The 21,200-nt window shown below is 37.9% G+C and overlaps 1 protein-coding gene across 4 annotated transcripts in view; it reads left to right on the forward strand.

Moving 5' to 3' along the window:
• FAM135B (family with sequence similarity 135 member B) overlaps nt 1-21,000 on the forward strand; it is a 243,632-nt gene extending 222,632 nt beyond the window's left edge. For 3 of the 4 annotated variants that reach the window (XM_072328219.1, XM_072328218.1, XM_072328220.1), the window contains exons 10-20: nt 1,294-1,449; nt 3,440-3,513; nt 6,907-7,061; nt 8,150-10,211; nt 11,133-11,299; nt 12,621-12,712; nt 15,849-15,946; nt 16,245-16,396; nt 16,808-16,918; nt 18,225-18,338; nt 19,562-21,000. In XM_072328219.1, the coding sequence (XP_072184320.1) occupies nt 1,294-1,449; nt 3,440-3,513; nt 6,907-7,061; nt 8,150-10,211; nt 11,133-11,299; nt 12,621-12,712; nt 15,849-15,946; nt 16,245-16,396; nt 16,808-16,918; nt 18,225-18,338; nt 19,562-19,767 (3,387 nt within the window). In that variant the 3' untranslated portion in view covers nt 19,768-21,000. The remainder of the gene's footprint in view (nt 1-1,293; nt 1,450-3,439; nt 3,514-6,906; nt 7,062-8,149; nt 10,212-11,132; nt 11,300-12,620; nt 12,713-15,848; nt 15,947-16,244; nt 16,397-16,807; nt 16,919-18,224; nt 18,339-19,561) is intronic. The other variant, XR_011902795.1, reaches the window with a different exon arrangement.
• The last annotated feature ends 200 nt before the right edge of the window (nt 21,001-21,200 follow it).

Genomic DNA, 21,200 nt, shown 5'->3' on the forward strand with positions numbered 1-21,200 from the left:
ACCCAAACAACACAAACTCTGATAATATTGTAGCTTATTACCCACACTTTTTTTTTATTTCTCTCTTACACAGTTGGCTTTTAATCACAACTTAGTTTGCAGCATCACCAGTCTGGAAATTAACTGCATAATAAACAGTACAAAAAAATAGGCTTGCAGCTAGACTAAAATTGTTACAAAAAAATATCCAAAAAGTAAGAAGACTTGACCAAGAAAGAAAATTCCATTTCTATCATATATAGGGAAGCAGATAGGCCCTTTGTGCCTATACAGTCTGTCTGTTAAAGAAGCTGTCAGACAAGGGAGGTCAGTATGCAGCCACTGTGCTGCTGACCTGCACTCCCTAGGTTGCATTCAGTGCAGAAATGCAGCCGAGAGCTCCAAGGGCCCCATCCAGCTCTGGTGAGGAACAGAAGAAACAGCAGACTCGGATTGTTTGCATTGTGTATTGAGGGCACAGTATTTGCTTGCTAGCTTTCTGGCTTTCTGCCCTTCTTTCCGTGGTGTATTATTTCAGAGTTTTCAGCGCCATCTGGTGGGTAGTTTGGAATCTGCTTTCTTTGTCACTTGTTCCCCCCTACCTATCCCCCCACCCCCAACCCCCCTCCAGCTTACTACAGTAGTTTCTGTAAAGACTGAGGCTATTCCCACCTCACATAAGGGATGGATGTGTGTTAAAGGTCTCTCTGGATCAGTCTGACCCAACCCCTGCTCAAGCCCAGACAGACAGAGCAGAGTGACCAGGACCTTGTTCAGACATCTTTTAAAGATCTCCAAGGAGAAGACTCCACAGGCTCTGTGGGCAATCTGTACTAGTGCTCCATCACCCACACAGTACAGAAGTGCTTCCTGATGGTCAGAGGGAACCTCCTGTGTTGCAGTTTGTGCCCAGTACCTCTTGTTCTGGCACTGGGCACCACTGACAAAAGCCTGTCTCTGTCCTCTCTGTACTTCTGTTCAGATATTAATACATTGATGAGATCCCAAGAACCTCCTCTCTCAGCCCTTCCCCAAAAGAAAGATACTCCAGTCCCATGATCGTCTTAAACTTCTTTCTATCCAGTTGTAGAACTCGTTTTTTGTTTTTTTGTTTTGTTTTGTTTTGTTTTTTCCCACCAACTCTTTAAAGAGAAAAGTATCACTTGTATGATTTGGGGTAAAACAGTGCTTTAGTAATAATTCTAAATCAGGAGAACTTTGTTGTTTTTTTCTAAAAGGGCTTCATCTAAAAATGCGAACTGATTTTCTATCCTGCAACTGTCTTGTTCTCAAAAAAGCCTTTCTTCCCTATAGCTTTTGAGCAATCCGGAGAAGATAGCAGAACAGATAAGCAAGGACCTCGCCTGGCTTTGCTCTCACCTCCTGGCCCTGTGGACCCAGTTCCTGGAGGTGGCAACACTCCATCCAGAAGTCACAGCTTATCTGACTCAAGAACATCATATGCTAAGGGTAATGCTGGGAAGTTAAAAGCAATTTCTGTAATGGTAACCTCCTGACATTAATGATGTATATGGGCAGATATTTATCATACTCTTATGCCTTTATGAATATTCAAGGGAGATGAATTGAGTAGGATAAAGACTAGAGAAGAGGATTCAAAATTACAAAGATGTTGCTATTATGGTACCCATAATCCTGTATTAAATGAGTGTACTCTGAACACTAGAATCCAGCATGGAACATAAGGTGGGTGGAAAGAAGTAGAGATGCCCCATATTGGCATACTTATCCAGCAATCATAAACATATGTTTTAAAAGGCACAAACACCACCATGACAAATATCCAAAAGATGAGTTTCTTTCAGCTTTTTTTTCTCAAAGCACAAAATTATGCCATAAGGAATGCTCTCTTCACTAAGTCTCATATATACAACTAGTTATTGCCTTTCTCCTGGTGAGTTTCACAAAATGAAATATTAATGCTCTTCATGTGAAAATTGGATTTTAGTAATAAAGAAGGCATGGAAATGATTGGCTTTTGAACAGACTTTGTCAGATCTGCATACCTGATTAGTCAGCAAGTGCTGTGCCTTCCATAAGGTTATTGAATGTGCATCACTTTCGTCACTTCAGCTGAGCTGAGTTCGTACACTGATCTAATCAATAGACTAGGAGAATACAGAAAATGATAGGATTCATCTTGCTTTGCTTTAGATGTCTGGAGTGTAGGTGTTTGCATTCCAGCTTACATACTGGTACTTGCTAAAGTTGCTTGCTAAAGGAGGTCTGGTCAATAGAGTTGAGGGAATGTGAATGCCTGCAAAAGGGAGACACAAAATTCAGGAGGATGTGAACAATATTGAGACTGCTCTCATTATTTTGGCTCAGTCTCCCTTCATTTTGAGAGGTCCAGGATAGCTTCGTCAGCCAAAGAACACAACTTGATAGGCCCCCAGCTCCAGCAATGTGGATTTCCGTATTAATTGATGCCAACTACTGGCATGACCTGTTGCAAATTATGTATCCTCACGTACTTTAGTTTTTCTCCATGTAAGCTGTGCAATAATATTTCCCAGTTATGAAAAGCAGTTTGATAGCTCCAGATAAAAAGACATAGTAGTTTTAAAGGGTGTTAGTCCATCTTTTATTAGAAAAGCCATTTGATGACATGTGCCGGATTTAGTGATATGCTCAGATGCTCTGACATGGTTTTCACTGCCATTCTCTGACACCACAATAGAGGTTGCTCTTACAGATATTCATAGTAATGTATGGGCTGCAGTTCAACAGTTCAGTACTTTGCAAATTATGATGGATTGACTGAAACTCAAAACTTATTCCAGATCAGACAGCAACATTGAATTTTTTATAGCTTATTTTGAACACTTGTCCTCTGCCAGATCTTCACATCTGAGACTATTTTTTTAATTGATTATCCAAGCAGATCTGCTGTCCTTGAAGAGATCTGAAGAGCTCTCATTTATATGTATTGTGACATAGGCTGATATGTTTCTATCATGATAGGGCTTATTCTCTTCTGAGATGATGTGTAAAACTTCCTTTAATAACTTAAGAACTGTGACTGTTCCTGTAGAAAAGATGTTCAATTTTGAATTGTTCTAATTTATTAACTCACTCCATTGCTGCTAAGATTTGCACAGTGGGAAAGGAAGAAGTCTTCCTCATTTCAATATTACAGAGAGAAATGTTAGATTTGGCACTTTAAGGAAAGTGGTGGGAAGCTACACAAAAGAAAATCTTGGTTTACTGTCAAGGGACAGTTCTTCCCTCCCAGCAAAATATGCAACAGCGCTAACTGCTTTGTACTAGACTGAGAAAGCAAAGCAGAGTTGAGCTCTTTATTTTCTTTGTCACCAAAAAGCAGAGCAAATGAAACATTAAGAAATCTAGACCTGATAGTCATTGCTCTGCTTTTAGCTTAATTGCACTTGGCACCTTTCTGCAGATTTTAGGTTTAACTTCCGTGTTTCTTTCCCAGGTAAGAAGATTCTCAGAAGCCTTCTTCTACACTGAACACAATAAACTTGCTGTGCTGACATTCCAGGAAGGCCTGTAAGTAACTGATTGAATCTCTCCTGCCACTGACATAGCTGAAAATATAGTTGCTTAATATATTTTTCTACCAAGAATTAGATCTATTATGCTGTCTGGGGGGTGGGGGGTGGAAGGGTGGGGAGGGGTTGAGAGTATTCACTAAGTCTATTCTAGCTTGATATTGTAAATCCACTGAAAGCAGTGTCAAAAGTAAGATGATTCCTCAGAGATGACTACTTCTAAAATTCTTATAATTCCCATAAGAGTTCTTTTTCTTACTCCATATCACATTACTTTCAGATTCAGGAATTGATTAAAACGCTGTAGCAAGAGCATTCTAGTGATAGGATGTAGGAGATCCTCTTTCTCCAGTATCTCCCAGTTGGGTGCATGAATCTTCAGAGCTTATCTCCAACAGCACCACCAATATCAGGGCAGACAGAAACATCTTTGATGTCTTTGTTCAATTGAATTCATAACCTTCCTCTACAAGATCTAGTAATGGAAATCTTAGTAGGAGGTAACTGTTGAAAAATAACAAAAAAATAGTGAGTTTATTTTCTACTCATCCGTATAACATTTTTGGGTGTAAGAATTCATGGATTCATTTAGGTATTTAGTCCATCCCTGCTTCCCATAGCAGTAAAGATCTATAACTGCAGAACCTTGATTTATTATATGGTCTATGCAGAGATGTTAACATTCACTGGATGTAGCACCAAGTAAGGACAACCACCACATTAGCTTGAAGAAGTGTAGGAGTGATATGAGCTCAGGGTTGATAATTAATTAAGAATCATAGAATCACCAAAGATGGAAAAGACCTCTTCTAGTCCAACCAAGAATCAACAGTGCAATACAGTCTGGGAAAATAAATGTTGTGGTGGGCTGAATTCACAAGAATATGGTATGAAATGTGATCAAGATAATTATTTCCTTCTGCGTGACATCCCTTACTGTCATAAATCCAAGTGTATAGCATGGGTAATGCTCATGACTCACCCCCTGAAGGCAGAGTTCAAGGAAAGCTCTACAGATTTGAATTTTAAAATAAAGAGGGATATCTAGATGATATCTTCATTAACACAGGAGGACCACAGCATTACCAGAACAGAAACCTGTCTTTTAGAAGTGGCTAAAAGGCCATGTTGGCCAGTCCTGTCATGATGATAGGGCTTAAGTGAGACATTTGTTTCCAACCAAGAGAAAAGAAGAACATGACTTTCTCAGAGCTGTCACTAGGAACATTAAGGCCTATTTGGTGCTGGAGGAAAGGTCTGTGACTTCATTAGTGAATTGGTCATACAAGGCAACCTTGTTCTGCCAAATTAGAGCAGAGTCAAGGCTGCAAGGGCCAGCTATGCTCACTTAGCCCTCATTAAATCATGTTTTAAGTGAGGTGTGTACAAGAAAAGCCCCAAGTCAGGACCCTGTTGTTAGGACAAATATCACTCATGGCTCCATCTAAGCAAACACAACCCTGCACAGAGGGAAGCCTGATTGCATGAAGTGCTTTTATTTCTCCAGACAACCACAGAGCTAACCTATTTCCTATAGATAAGCATCATTTTTCCTCAGTGCCTATTGAGGTAAGAGAGACAAAAAATAAAATATTTTGCAAATGCTGTGTATTGTCCAGTCGCAGTAAATTTCATTAATTTGGTCTATACAGACTTCATGGCAGAATCCTGTTTTGCTTTTGGTTGGGCTATGTGGTGCAATTAGAAAAGCAGAATGATACTCTGGCAGAAAGGCTGCCAGAGTATTATTACTGGTGGGGCTGCCAGCAGGGAGTTTTAATTCAGTTCAGAAAGGCTCCAGATGAGGTCAGCTCTCAGTGTGCCAGATACTGTACAAAGGCTTCAAATATGAATATACTTTTTCCCCAGTTCTGTCTTTCTTGTTACAAGAACCTTGTTTTTGCCTCCCATACTATGGTTGTACAGATTCACAGAATCATACAATTATTTGAGTTGGAAGAGATTTTTAAAGACCATCTAGTCCAATTGCCCTACAATGGACAGGGACACCTACAGATACATCAGGCGTCTCAGAGCCCCGTCCAGCCTGATTTGTGTTAGGCCACACACCTACATACATGGCAGTATTTTACTACTCAAATACAACTAGAAATACCATTTCAGATGGACTGGGTCTCACACAGGATGGAAGGTGACACAGTCTCCCAGAGAAAATATTGGTATTAATGTTTCATTTTTCTTGTGCCAGAGACTGGTCTCAGAGAACATTTATAATTTTTACATACTGCCTTTTGTATAAATGCTGGTGATATTTGTTAGTGTCAGTAAGAAATTAATTATGGTGCTAAGACTCAATTTCAAATACCCAGGTACTGATGCAACCAAGAATGAGCATTTAGCTGTTTGTGACTTTTGCCTGAGTCATGTTTTAGCAACCAGTGACTCGCTTATCTCTGAGGGAAAAATATCTGGTGAGAGTAATGATGGCCAACAACAATTATGTTCTGAAGATGAAGCCAATATGATGGTCTGCACAATCTATTTATTTATTTATTTATTTATTTATTTTTATTTTATTTTTGTCTGGTTATAGGAATTTTCCATGCTGGCGTGAGGACAGATCAACAGAATTACAAATCTGTTGTCTGAGTAGTTCTTCATAACGTATAAAGAATGTTTCTTCTAGTTAACTAGTGCATGGTGATTACCTGCCTCCTACCATTGATAATCTGAAAAATTGCCAAAATGTGATCCTGACTCCACTCTTTGCCATGCCCACATTCCTTAAAATCACAAATTCAGCCAGGGCATGGTTGTTCAAGCTCAAGCTGCCTCCAATCTTAATGCCTTTAACTGTGCCCTCTGCACTGGTGAGCACCAGATCCAACAACAATTCACCTCTGTCTGGTTGGTCTGTCCAATACCCAAACCAGAAAGTTATCATCAGTGGACTCCAGGAGTCTCCTGTTTTGCTTGTAGCTCACTGTGTTGTTTTCCCAATAGATATCTGAGTGGTTGTAATTCTCCATCAGGGTAAGAGCCTGTGAGCACAACACTTCTTGAAGCTGAAGCAGGAAGGACTTGTCAACAGGTTTCCCTTGATCAGGCTGTCTGTAGTAGACCCTGACCACCAACTGTCCTTTATTGATCCCATCCCTAACTTCAACCCACAGTCTCTCAACCTGTTCCTAACTGTTTTTCAAAGGGATCTCCTCGCAGTCTATCCAATTCTTAATACGGAAGGCAACCCTTCAACCCCTCCTACCTTGTCTGTCCATTCTAAAAAGATTATAGCCTTCAAAGATATCAATTGAAAGGCACTACTTAAAACTGCCTGCACATCTGCCTTTGCTGCTTGGCTAGCAGGAGTGACTGAGAAACAGCGCGGTAACCACTCAAACACTCAATTTCTTTTGCATTTTGCTGCCAGGATCCAAAGTCATGCTCAGATTTCTACAGAAATTCGTAATTCGGAATACTTCACCAGCATGCCCCCACTGCCAGCAGAATGCTTAGACATCGATGGGGACTGGAACACACTTCCGGTTATTTTTGAAGATAGGTACATGGATTTGCCTTGCAAAGGTGAGTGAAGCATCCTTAGTACATCTTCATGAGACAGCTGGAACTGTGGAGGTTCCCTAGCCCAATGTATTTGATCTCACTATCTTAGACTCAGTCTGTCTCAGATGAGAGCATAATCCCCCACAAAATAGAACTGAAAACATCTATTTTTTCTGTATTGAATTTAAGATTTTTTACTGTAACTTCGTGGGTTTTTGTTTGTTTGTTTGTTTGTTTTCATTTAACACAAAGTTTAGTTGAAAGGGCTGGATGCAAAATCCAGAAAGAAAAATATATATATATATATTAGATTTTTATTGTGGTAACAAACAGCACGACAAATTTTATACCCAGAGTGACATCTAGTGTTGAGAAAAGTCAGAACACAAAAACCTCACAATTTCTGTGAAGACCAACACTGTCCCCAAAAGGTAGTATTGCTTTCTTAAAAAATTAATTTCCCCTCGAGTACCGAAATCAGATTTTTCATTAAGAAAATACTTAGTTCTGCAACGCTGAAGTACAGCTTTGTTGTTTTTGTGTCCTTTTTCTTTTTAACCAACTATTATGATTAGCAGAGAGGTAATATATATTAATACCATTAGTGAGCTTGGTCCAGTAAATACAGTTTGTTATTCAGAATTTCCACTCTTCCAGAGGTATGAAATTGCCTAAATTATGACAGTGATAATTACTAATATTTAAGCAATTAAGCTATGTAATAAATAGATTCACAAGCAAGATCAACACTACATATAGTGTGGTACAAAAGAAGGAATATAAAGTGCCAATTCTGGTTGATTTATCAGTGCTATAAACTAGCAGTGTAGATAGTATCAATAAAATTTAGTTCTCTCAGTATAATTCTGTCTTTTTTTTGGCCTGATTTTTACTTGCTTACTGATTGTAATTCAACTTAAATGAACTCTGGCATTTGCATTGGTAATATGTTTCTAATGTGGAGATAATTTATTTAGCATAAATATACATACTTTTCTAGGCCTTACAATCACTTTTCCAAGTCCCACATCACACTGGGGTAGTATGTTGTGCTGAGTGGAAATTGCAGATACAAATTGTTTTTGTTTTTGTTTTTTTCTTTCTTTCAGATCAGAATTTGGAAACTTTCCCAGATTTTGAGGTTCCTGCCAATACTCAAATTGATATAATAGACGAGAAGGAAAATCTTGCATCAATTGATGCCACTGTAGAAATGAAAGGAGACTTTGGGAAAGGTACTTTGCTGATACACACAGACAGGATAAACGGAAATCCTTGCTTGTATACTGATACCGAAGATGCTGCTTTTGCAGCCAAGGGTTTAAACCAGCATTCCACATCTCAGGTATGTATAGCGAACAAAGAAGGCCAAAGGAAACCTGAAAACATTTGTGTTTCAAGTAAGGAAACTACTTCTGTCTCAGAGCTAAGCAATACAGAATGTACATCAGAGGAGTCTAAAACATGCAAGGAAGTTTTATTAAAAGACAATAGGCATTCAGTGGGTATTACCTCTGAAGAGAAGAAATCTAGCAATAAGGATGCCCACAAAACTGAGCCCGTGTTGATTGTCAGTGCTCAAAATGAGTGCGGGGCATGTGGAACTTGTGGATTGGAAGGCAGGACTGAAATACATAGAACAGCTGAATCTGGTCATCCTGAGAATAATTTCAGTTCTGAGCTTGCCCTGAGTGAATTCACCAGACTTGAAAGATCACCAGATCCAGATAGCAAGCCTCCACAGCCTGTTTTGAAAACTTTGCCCTCCCACAGCTTGGAGGTGAAGCTATTTGCAAAGGAGCAACGAACTGAGGAGTGTGAAGAATTTACCCTGATGTCAGGGGTTATAAAGAGATCCTCCTCTATTATATCAGATTCGGGCATTGAAAGTGAGCCAAGTTCAGTGGCGTGGTCTGATGCTCGGAGCCGGGCTCTGGAGCTGCCCAGTGATCGGGAGATCCTGCACCACTTGGTACGGAGACATGCCATCCACCGGAATTCCCTGGAGGGTGGGCACACAGAAAGCAATACCAGCCTGCCCAGCGGGATACAAGCATCTCTCACATCCATTAGCTCTTTGCCCTTTGAGGAAGAAGAGAGAGAAGTGGAGCTTACCAAACTGACCAAATCTGTCTCAGCTCCTCAGATCAGTAGCCCAGAGGAGCCCGTAGAGGAGGTGGACATATCTAAACACATTGAAGCAACCTCAGGAGACACGGGAGGATATTTTAAAAGCAGCAGGGAAACAGAGAATGGAGATGGGCAGTTAATGACAGATTTTTCTGTGTGTCAGCTCACCAATGAAAGTGAGCAACTAGAACTAAGAGGACCTCCCAGACCCTCTGCCAAGGACTGTAATGGCAAAATAGAACTACAAAAGGAGGAGGCAAAGGAAGATTTCTCAGAGGCTTACTGTAATTTGGAATGTGCAGAACCACCTGCATGTAATCCTCTCAGAGATAATGAGTCTGAAAGTCTATTGCTGGAGAGCAATGAGTGCAGCTTAAAAATACCAAGGGCTAATAATTACTTGGACAAAAGTATAGGTGAGTTTGATAAATACATTACAGATCCAAAGGATACATCTAAGCTGGACAGCTTAAAAATAGAACAAGACTTGTACATCAATGTGAGAAAAACAGAAGAGGGCAGTTTCTCACAAGGCATAAAGCTTGCACCACATATTTGTAATCCTGTTTCAGGTCCTTCAGAGACTTCAACAGAATTTGGGTCAACGCAAGGAGAATGCAATAGATTTCTTTCTGATGAGAGCCTTCTGGTTTATTCAGAAATGCAGGGGTTACAGGAAATTGAGCTCAACGATTCACCTGCCTCAGCAAATCCTGCTGCAGAATCCTGCCAGGACAAATATCCTCAGGAACAAGACAACCAAGAGCAGAAACTTGTAGCTAATGGCACCGGATTTCACTCAGTTACAATGGATGGGGTAGCACTGGAAAGCAGAAAGGCTGTTGATGTGGTTAACCTCTCTGTCTCTTGCACGGCCACATGTCTTCCCTTTTCTTCTGTGCTCAAAGAGACCCCTGCAATGGTTGGTTTCTCTGCAAAGCAGGCTGCATTTCCCATCACACGCCAGCCTCTGGGCTCTTTTGGAGTTGTTTCTTCTCATTCAGATGAGGTGGATGAAGAGGCCAATGAAAGGATGCTGAAGTAAGAATTCTGATTAATTAATCAATGTTGCTGTCATGTCATGACACCTTGAAAAAGTTCAGTGACCTAATATGGACATGGGTTGTGGCAAGGTGGAGGTCAGCGTTTTCTCAGGAAACAGCAATAACATAGGAGGTAATGGCCTCAAGTTGTGCCAGGGGAGTTTCAGATGAGATACTGGGAAGAATTTCTTCTCTGGAACAGTGGTGAGGTACTAGAACAGGTTGCCCAGAGAGACAGTAGAGTAACTTTTCCTGGACATATTTAAAGAAAAGGTTGATGTAATACTTAAGGGCATGGTTTAGTTGGCAAAATTGGTGGTAGGTGGCCAGTTGGACTACATGATCTTAGAGATCTATTCCAACCTTAGTGATTCTGTGATAATGAAAACTCATATTCAGAGACAATTGCTACCTGTGAAATTACAGTCTAAGTAATCCAAATAAACATATGATTTATACATAATAAATAATCTAAGTAGACAGGAGACACACAAACACAGAGAATCCCAAAATCTTCAGGGGTCATAAGCTTCATGGAAATGAGTGGGATTTGGGTGTGTATGTCGTATTTAAGATTTTGTCCTCCATTATGAAGTCACGATTACACAGACATGAATACTGATCCTATATAATTGCAGTGCCATAGCTTTTATTTATCTTCTGATTGATTTTACTGATTAAAAGGGGGATCACAGCTGGTTTGTAGGGCATTAGCTTCAGTTTCTGAAACTGGAAAAATAGGAGAATGGATATTCAAGGTACCTGGAGAATAGATTATCTTTTCCCCCTCCTCTTTCTTAGCCTATTATCTTCCCTACATCCTGATTTCTCTCAATCAGAATAGAACCTTCTCCTTTCTATTTTGAGGGTAGGCTGTTGAATGCCCTGTTCTACTGTGATTAATTAATGTATTCTCCAGTTTTTATCAGGCCAAAGAAAAATTTAAAAAAGAAATGAAGATTGAAGGATTTCTGTACAGTGACTTATCTGTACTAGCTTCTGATATCCCATATTTTCCACCAGAGGAAGAGGAAGAAAATTTGGAAGATGGAATTCACCTGGTTGTCTGTGTCCATGGATTGGATGGTAAGATCTGGAGGAACAGCTGTGTGTAAGAGTCATTCAGGTGTAAGCAACAGTGAAAAAGGCAGATCTATGGGAAGTGTGAAAGAACGGAGTCTAAGGAAAACATTTATCTTAGAGTTAGTTATAAAGAGTCTAGGAGAATATTAAGTACTTAACAAGTGAGTACTGCAACACATATATATGTATACTATATATATATATATAATTAATTTAGGCAGAATTCTGCATCATATTACATTAGTCCTTCAGTGTACAGTATGAGCACATTACAGTAACTCTTCTTGTCTTTTTGGAGATACCTGGTTATTTAGCAATATGCCACCAGGATGAAAGCATTACTTAACAAAGTTTACCAGTGTTGTAGGAAAGATTTTTGCTGGCTTTAGAATGTTGAATAATCTACATTCACTGGCCTGGAATATTTTGAATGGATGCCTTCTAAGCATAAAATGGATAAGTTAAAGTTGAGACTCTTCTTAAAGTTATTGGTTTCAATGAGCTAGGTGAAGGTGTTAATCTTATGACTACAGAGAAGGAGGGGCTGAGCCTCAGAAAAGTGTGAAACTCTCCCTGATTTATGCAGGCATTGTTTACCATTCAGTATCTGAATGGCAGTAATGTATTTCTCATGAAGAGTACATCCTTTTCCAGCAAAATAGTTCAGTATATCTCAAAATTTGTCTAGAATGAAGTTGGAGCATTTTGGTCATCTTCCAAAATGTTGTAAGACCACATTTCAGAACCAGGTCTAATTGCAAGTACAGAGAGGCAACCTATTCTGCATGTGATTACCCATCCTTATACCCAAAGCACAGGTGCCAAGGGCCCCAGAAGGTCTGTGGTGCACCTGGTATTATCACTTGGTGCAAATTGGAAGGGACAGATATTTGCCTTTTGGTGACCCGTTGTTTTACCTATACTGTTCAGAAAACAGGGGACTGAATTATTTTGAGCTCAGACTTTGCCCTGTCCTCCACAATGGTTTAGTGGCTTGTGGTAGCAATGGTAATGGGAGGATGGTTGGACTAGATGATCTTGTAGGTGGTTTCCAACCTTGTATTTCTATGATTCTATGATTCTATTTGTGCAGCTCATGCAGTGCTCAAAAGCAGGAGGTAAGGTCCAGCCCTCCTTGCACAGATATCAATGTTCTTTCTCTCCTACTGTTTCAATGCATGATCCTATGGTATGGTTAGCTGTCATGGCAGCACTTAGCAAGAGTTTCCTGGTGCAAAGATATATTAGAAGATAAATGTATTAAATTAAGTCTCAATTACTTTTTCTGTCAAATTACATCTTATAAAGTGTCATTTGTTTCTAGGTAACAGTGCAGATCTACGGCTGGTAAAGACTTTTATAGAACTGGGACTCCCTAGTGGAAAACTGGACTTCCTAATGTCTGAAAGAAATCAGGTAGTACAGAGCTAAATTTTTCTTCCATTATATCTCCTGCAAGTTGTCGGTGTTGCTGAAACAGGGCCTTCAGCAAGGCTTTCACAACCTGGATTCAGCAGTAGTACTGGGGAATTCTATGAGTTTTAATGGGATTGAGCTCCAACACCTGTTCTTGTGTAAGATGGTATGGAGATCAAACCCATTTGGAAATACTTAGAGCACTGAAGTAAAAAGTGATTAGGTTATTACTTAAAAGACTAGAAGTTACACAAAGAAAATTGATTTATCTTGTGAATTTGAAACTTTTCAACCTCTGCTTGTTGGATGCTGAGTGAGACAACACCAACAGAAAGCAACATGCTTAATGATGTTTAGTTCTCTGGAGGATGTAAAATATCCAGAAGGTGTTGTCAGCTTCTTTTGGTGCATCAACCATTGTTTCACCTGTTACAAATTTTGTGAGACTTGTATTCTTAAATGATAAAGAAATGTCTTTCAGGAAAATTCACTGCCAGTCCAAGCAGAGCAACAAAAAATAATTCAACACTTTGCAGTGAACTCGTATTTATGACACACAGGCCTACATTTATATATAAGATAAGGATTTCCAGTGCTGCATCAGAAACATTATTATGATGTAAGATCAGCTGAGAAAGTTGAGTCAAAACTCTCCACCCTTTACTCAGTAGCTTTTATACTTAGAAGTGACTACTTGGTATTGGTCTCTGAATTTGCCACCTTCAGTGAAGATCTCATTAGCTCTTACAGCACCTCTACTTACCACGATCCTGTGGTCTTAATGGAAACTCTCAGTCCCGTAGTATAAAAAGATGAGAAAGTTCCCATAGCACTGATTTTTTTTTATTATTTTTTTATTTTTTATTTTTTTAAGCGTGTTTTGATTCTTTAAAGCATCTATTCACCTTTGTTTTTTCCCCTGCTCTGGGAACCATTCTGAAAATGATCCACAAAATCAAATGTTTAGCTGAATTTTCCTTAAGAGAGGAAAAGTCAAGCCACCTTTTTTAGGTAGTCCTCTACTTGACAAGCTCAGTCAGGATGAGGTACTGAAGATAATGAAGGACAGATGGTGAATATGACTTTTGGTGTGTTTTACTTGTGATTAATGTCCAAGATGGTATTTTTCCACTTTTAAACAACCTGAAAGATTTGGAATGATGAGCCTGAGAAGAAATCATTAATTATCAATGCAGAGTAAACAAACAGGCAGGAGGTTAGTGGACTGCTTGTAGTTTATCTGTACATTTATTTTAATGCAGTATTACAAAGTGAATATGTTCATGTTTTCTTTTGCTAGAGCTGCAATTAGCAAGATGGGTTGTGTCACAAAAGCATTAATTACTAGATATGTTTGCTCTGAATAGCTGCTCCAACATTTGATGATTGTTTCTGTGGCAACTCATTAGTTATTTGATTTAGAGTCCTATTGATTTACCAGATGACACAGTTCTGAATAAGATCTGCCTGCAAATGCGTAGGTCAAACAATATATATATATATATAATATATACATATATTTGTATCACAATTTGCCATTATTGTTGGAAGCAACAAATTGTTTAAGTAGAAAAACAAACACACAGCATACACACAACATTTCACTAAATGCCCTAATAATTTTGTGATCACATCCTTAGCATCAGCATCACTCATGTATGTGTAAAGTATGTAGATTGCTCTGAAAGCAATGCTTCCTATTTATTTTCATGGAAACTATAACAGATACAAAGAATACAATTGTACTATTTGATAGACCAAATTCTCAGGTACAAAATGTTATTTTTCTTTGTAGTCACCAGCATTAGCTATGCATTTTCGCCAGCAATGAACAGAAGTCTGCATGCCATACTTACATACAACAGCAGAGGTGACCTGCTGTTACCACTTCTGTAACATACTGCCCACTGACTCAAAGTGTTCACATCCACTGTTTGTTCTCTGTGAACAATCAGTAAGCATCAGTGAATATCAGTGGGTGGCATTTTTTTCCTCATGGAGGAAATCAATGACATACTTTTGCTTCATACACACTTCCATGTCAGACTGCCTCTCTGCTGCCATCTGTCACACAACAAGAAAAGGTAACAGAACACTGTCTGGAAGGTTCGACCTCTATTACCATACCATCAACATCTGCCTCTGACACTGTGGGCCAACATAATAAGATAGAATGCATTACTTTTGGAACAGACCTTGTATAATGCTGTGAATTATTTTATCATAGTAATCTATTCAATTCTCAACGTCAAAAGTTTTTATTTGTTGTGCAGAATATGGCTCAGAGGCTAAGCATTAGCAATTCTTACTACTATTAACTCAGGACACTTCAAGTCTTCATGAATCAGAAATCACACAATCACAGAATCCCATATTTATAGGGTTGGAAGGGAACTCTAGAGATCAGTGAGTCCAATCCTCCTGCAAAGCAGGACTCCTACAGCAGGCTACATAGGTAGGCATTCAGGCAGGTTTTGAATATATCCAGAGAAGGAAAAATCACTCAGCCTGACATTGTTAGACTTACTATTAACAAATTATAGGCCAAGGTTAATGTTATCATGCCAAAATTAGAGGCTCTGTCATTGGAGAAAACAGAAGCAAATACAGAAAGTGATTCAACCACTCAAAATACTGTCTTCTACAGGGTCCTATTTCCACTTCCTACAAAGGAAGTGTAGGATTAATCTTGTCTGAAAATTAATTCTCATGTTATGTGTCTGAAGCTAGAAACACAATATAAGATCAAATAAACTCTGACATAAGATGTTGCCTTATCTAACCTGAGAGTTCAGTAAAGACAGTGAATTTACATGCGAGCTGTGCCAACAGCCATGTGATTAGTAACTGTTTGTTTCTGATGATGTGATAAATACTTGTCTTGAGAAAGTTTGCAGTGATAGCTGGAATATTTTTCTAATAAACTGAAATTGAAATTTCACAATTGTTTTCAAAAGAGCTTAAATTTTTAGAAGATCAGGAAACAGAAAAATTCTGCCCTCAATGAGCATTCATACAGAAAATTTGGATTAGTTATTACTTCTGTGCTTATGATTTTGAAAATAAGAATAGCCTGGGACACATGATGTATACTGCAATAATTTTTGACTCACCTACTGAAACCTTTTTCCACCAGACTGATACTTTTGCTGATTTTGATACAATGACCGACCGATTGTTGGATGAAATTATTCAGCATATTCAGTTGTATAACCTCTCCATATCCCGGATAAGGTAAGCATTCTGACAGTTAATTGTCAGTAGCTATCTGTGGCCATGAACATCATTCAGTGATATTATATTTTCCAAAAGTGCCCTATGTCAAAAGCCATTGAAGTCAGTGAGCTGAATTTTTACATTGCAATAGGTGGTAGAGTAGTAATGAGGCTGAACAAAATATAAAATGACAGCTAAATGATGTTACTAAAAGCCCTGATAGAGTCCACTTGAGAACAATTCATGTTGCTCTTATGTTTAATTTAAAAATTATGCGTGTTTCTTTGTATTTATTTTATTCTGTTTTTCCCAACAGTTTTATTGGACATTCTCTTGGCAATGTCATCATCAGATCTGTGCTGACTCGCCCCAGGTTTCGCTATTACCTCAACAAGTTGCACACCTTCCTGTCCCTGTCTGGGCCTCACCTTGGAACCCTTTACAATAACAGTACTTTGGTTAGTACAGGTAAGAGTTAATGGGACAGAAGCTATTGTATGGTCTAAGGCTGCTCCCTGGAAAATCCATAGGTGTAGAACAACGAAACGAGTATTCACTTCCTCTGTGTTCTTCCACTTCTCATTATACTACCAATAGAAGCATCTCCACAGGTGAAGAAAACACCACAGTGTGGGAATTGAATGTCCCGATGTTTAGCATTCCTTTATATTTCCACAATACTGGACGACACAAGTGAGACCCCTAGACTTCTCTCCTTGTTTATTAGCAATACAAGAGGAAGCAAAGACATAAAATAAGGGAGTTAAAGTGCTAACCTTACTGTATTCACTTTGAGTTTATTATTAAGGGCACATATCTTTAATCCTTCTGGTTGATAATTAGCAAAATTGTAAAAATACACACACATTTTCATTGCAGGTCTATGGCTCATGCAGAAATTGAAAAAATCAGGGTCACTTTTGCAATTGACCTTCAGGGACAATGCAGATCTGCGCAAGTGTTTCCTTTACCAGCTCAGCCAAAAAACAGGTGAGTGGGGCTTAATGTAACTGTGCAGATGCTGGGAGTTATTCCAAAGGATTTTGCTAGATTGCTGTGTCCTCCAAGGAGTAAAAAAATATGCATGCTATTACTGATCTTTCTTTAAATGTTCTGGCTTTTGAGAAGGGCAGCTCTTTCTAACATTAATATCTTTTTTATTTGTGCCTTTTATTTTCTGCAGCAGTTATAAATGAATATAGTTGCCAAACAGCTAGTCCTCAATTAAAGCCTCCATGATGAAGCAAACCTATACCTAATTTCATATTCTTCAAGCAAGAAATAACAGGCCATCATCACTTAATTTATTTTAATAAATGCAAATCATTTTTCTTCTCTTTTATTATTATTTTTTTTAATTTAATATCTCTTATCTCTAGGAAATAGATGCTCTGAGATGAGGAGCAAATTTTATTCATGTCTACTGTTACAACTCTGTATTGCAGAGTGAGATATATGGCCTCACATTGCAAAAATATTCTCTGCCTCCAGAGAAGAGGGAGAATTCATGGTTTTCAGTCCATGTACTATCAGCATATATTTATCCCTGCATGTTACAGGGACTGGATCCCAAGGCTCCTTCGATACTGATGTAATAGTGTGATGTCATATGGAATTAATTTATTTCCTCCCTCTCTCTTTCAGTTCTTTTTTTCTATTTTATTCCTTGTTTTTTGTTTTGTTTTTGTTTGTTTGTTTGTTTTGTGTGTGTGTGTTATTTTTTGAATGTGATCCCCAGTTATGTGAATTGTAAGCACTCATGTGTTTCCAGTATTTATAGGCATAAATATTTGCAAGGTGAAGATTCTAATCAATCACTGTTTGAAATCTAGACAGTTTTTTTTGTTTGTTTGTTTGTTTAAATTGTTGATTCATAATTAACCTGTATAAGTAAGTAATAAATAGTAATATTTATAGTATTTATAGTAAGTAATAAATAGTCCACAACAGTAGGATAAATAGTTTTAAAGCTTAAACCTTATGTATTTTAGTTTGTGCTATATGTTTTAATTATTCTGTAACTATTTTGCACTATAGATTTTAAAGTGTTATTTAACATGAATGTGTTTGTACTGCCCATCATTGTGCTGGACCAGAGAAGTTGTGGATGCCCCATCTCTGGAGGTATTCAGAGCCAGATTGGACAGTGCACTGGGCAGCCTTATCTAGTGTCTGATTTAGTGGCTGGCAACCTTGCCCACAGCAAGAGAGCTGGAATGGTTTCTATGGTTCTATATTGGATTCTAAGATTTTGTGATTATATTATAAATGTATTTAATGCATTTGTTTATTACAGGTCTTCAGTACTTTAAAAATGTTGTATTAGTGGCCTCACCCCAAGACAGATATGTACCCTTTCATTCAGCAAGAATAGAAATGTGCAAAAATGCACTCAAAGACAGGCATACAGGTATGTTTAAGATCTTTTCTGTATTTGCAAAGCTGTTGAGAAGTAGTGTTTTTGTGTAACTGAGTTTGTTATATATCACAAGAGTCTTTCATCAGTGTGATCAAAACTCAGATGCATATTTGATAAGGAAGAAAGAGTTGTTTTCCCATAGGAAATGACTCAAATCAAGAAAAGCATTTAAAGATGTTCATTGTTTGATGAATATAAATTTCAATTAGGCTGTGATCAAAGATTTCTTATTGATTCTTCCCCTTGCCCTCCTAATTACTTTTTTTTTTTTTTTAAGTGATGAAAATAGAACTCGTTCTTAACACTGCTCCTTCTTAGTTTACTGAATTATTAGTATTGTCTCATACAATAAAATCTCTTTAAGCACATCCAAACTTAATGAGTTTTCTCTTTCTTTCCAATAGTGTTTGGATGATTGCCATGTAATTTGAGAGATCTAAAATCATATTGGTTAGTAATAAAATCATGCAAAGAACATCAGGACTCAAACCATCTGATGCTTAGCTTTGTTACTTACAGTTTCCCTCATTTACTGAATATACCACAGTTTCAGTCTGATACTAGTTCCAGAAATAATGTTCAGTATAGCTTTATACATGTTCCACATGTATGATTACCTGGAAATGGAAGTATCCATTGGAAGTAGACACACCAAACTCAAAAGTCAACATGGTTACCTTCACACAGCTCTTTCTTTTTTACCCCAGATATGTCCCAGGGACATCTTTGGTCTAGTATATGCTAGATCTACATTCAATTTATGTTCATGAGTACAAGTTTCCTGAGCTGTTGTTGTTGCCCTATAAACTCTGCAGCTGTCTGCAGAAAGACATGATGATCTTGCAACAGATTCCCCAGAGAAACCCTAATAGGCCTCTATGTCTTGCCAGACCCTTTTGCATTCAGCTTCACAGACAGCATGAGTCCAACCCTCTTCCCCAGAGGAAATGAGTATTTCCTTCCATCCCAGGGGAAATAGGGCTGAGGTATGTCCCACTCTTTGGGCTAGGGGCGTTACTAGACTTCCCTGGGTAGAGAATGAAGAATGTAATTTGTAACATGCTGTCACTTGACAGATCTTTATAATAAAGTGTTTTCTATTGCATTTTGTCCTTGTTTCCATTTTCCGTTGAGACTGTTCTTATATGACATGGAAGGAAAGAGGAGGTCTGACGTCATTGGCATGTAAGTGTAACATCTAAAATTCTTTGCAGGTCCTGTTTATGCAGAAATGATTAACAATCTACTTCAGCCTTTGATTGGGGCAAAGGACTGCACTTTGATCAGACACAACGTGTTCCATGCTCTACCAAACACCGCCAACACATTGATAGGCCGAGCTGCCCACATTGCTGTGCTGGACTCAGAACTTTTCCTGGAGAAATTTTTCCTTGTGGCAGGACTCAACTACTTCAAATAGTGCCTGAAGTGTGGGGTAACAGAAGCAAACCATTTCACTGAATGGAGGAGAATCCCTTAGCCAAAAGCTTCTAGTATTAGAAATGAGATCAGGTGGGACTTTCAGACTCTATCCATTTCCATTTCTGTTTCCAGAAAATAAAGTGCTATGGCTTTAAGGCATTCAGGCTTCCAAATATTGGTGCTTTTGGAAGAAACAAATAATCCTTTTCAGTTTTTATGTTGTTTGTCCACATAAAAGACATGAGTGAATTCTGAAGGAGAGAATCAGAATATAGATAGTTAATTATCTAAATGAGGTGTGACCAACATGTTTGCAATTTCTCTCAAATACTAACCCAGGAACTTAGCTGTTCTTGATTTAATGCTTATTTATGTATCAATCATTTGGGATGATTAAAACAAGAGAATAGAAACATGTATGAACTCAGGTTAAAACCTCCTTTATGATGAACTGAAAAGTCAACATTCACGAAAGTTTCAACATTTCCATTTGTCAAAAGAAAATTATTTCATTATTTGTAATAATTTGTAACATGAACATATTCATGGGAAGGGGAGTAATATTTAACATAGAACGAAAATAAATAAATAAATAAATAAATAAACCTCGATATTTGTCTTTTAAAAGAAACCCTTAAATTAGTTAAACTTTGATAAACAAAACTGATAGGTTATTGGATTACTTGTGAAATAACAGAGGCATCTGTTAAGACTTCTGTAATACCATTTTTTGTGCATGTTGTTATAACCTTACAGTTTGTTTTTTTTGTTGTTATTTTTTTTTTTTTTTACTTTAAAAGTTGTATCCATTTGCATTTACCCCAGAATAATTGTTTCTATATATCATTCTGACCCTGAAATTCAAAATTTGACCAATAATACCCCTGTAAAAATAATCCAATGGAAATGTATTGGTGAACAAGAGCAGTAAGGATTATGGAAAGCTCAAAAACATAAGGCGTCCTCTGCAGTGCCATGTGTATTTCTAGTTATTTTATGGTTACAGCTTGTTAAAGCATTTAAAAGTCTATCAATACAACGATTTCAGAGTTCTTTTTAAGAGTACTGAAAATGACCCATTTTTCAGTTTTCTATTTAGCATTTTTTTAAAAAAATTAAAATTTACCAGCATTTTAAATGACTAATTTCAATACACTTCTGGAAGTTTTCACATCACTTTGATAAATTTTCAATATCACAGCAGTTTCCCCCCCCCTCCAATCCCCCCCCTAAAAAAAAAAAAAACACACACAAAAAAAAACACTTTTTAAAAAATGAAAATGTAATCTCATTTAGAATCATAACTAACCAACCTTGCATAATGAAATAAATGAACATAAAAAGTGACAAAGTTGGTTCCAGATGTCAAGACTATCAGGAGAGATCTAAGATAAAGTAGTCTAGCTTTCTGAGATAGAACTGAGAAATGAA

Source organism: Excalfactoria chinensis, chromosome 2 (assembly GCF_039878825.1).
Source record: "Excalfactoria chinensis isolate bCotChi1 chromosome 2, bCotChi1.hap2, whole genome shotgun sequence".
Classification (NCBI taxonomy): Eukaryota; Metazoa; Chordata; class Aves; order Galliformes; family Phasianidae; genus Excalfactoria; species Excalfactoria chinensis.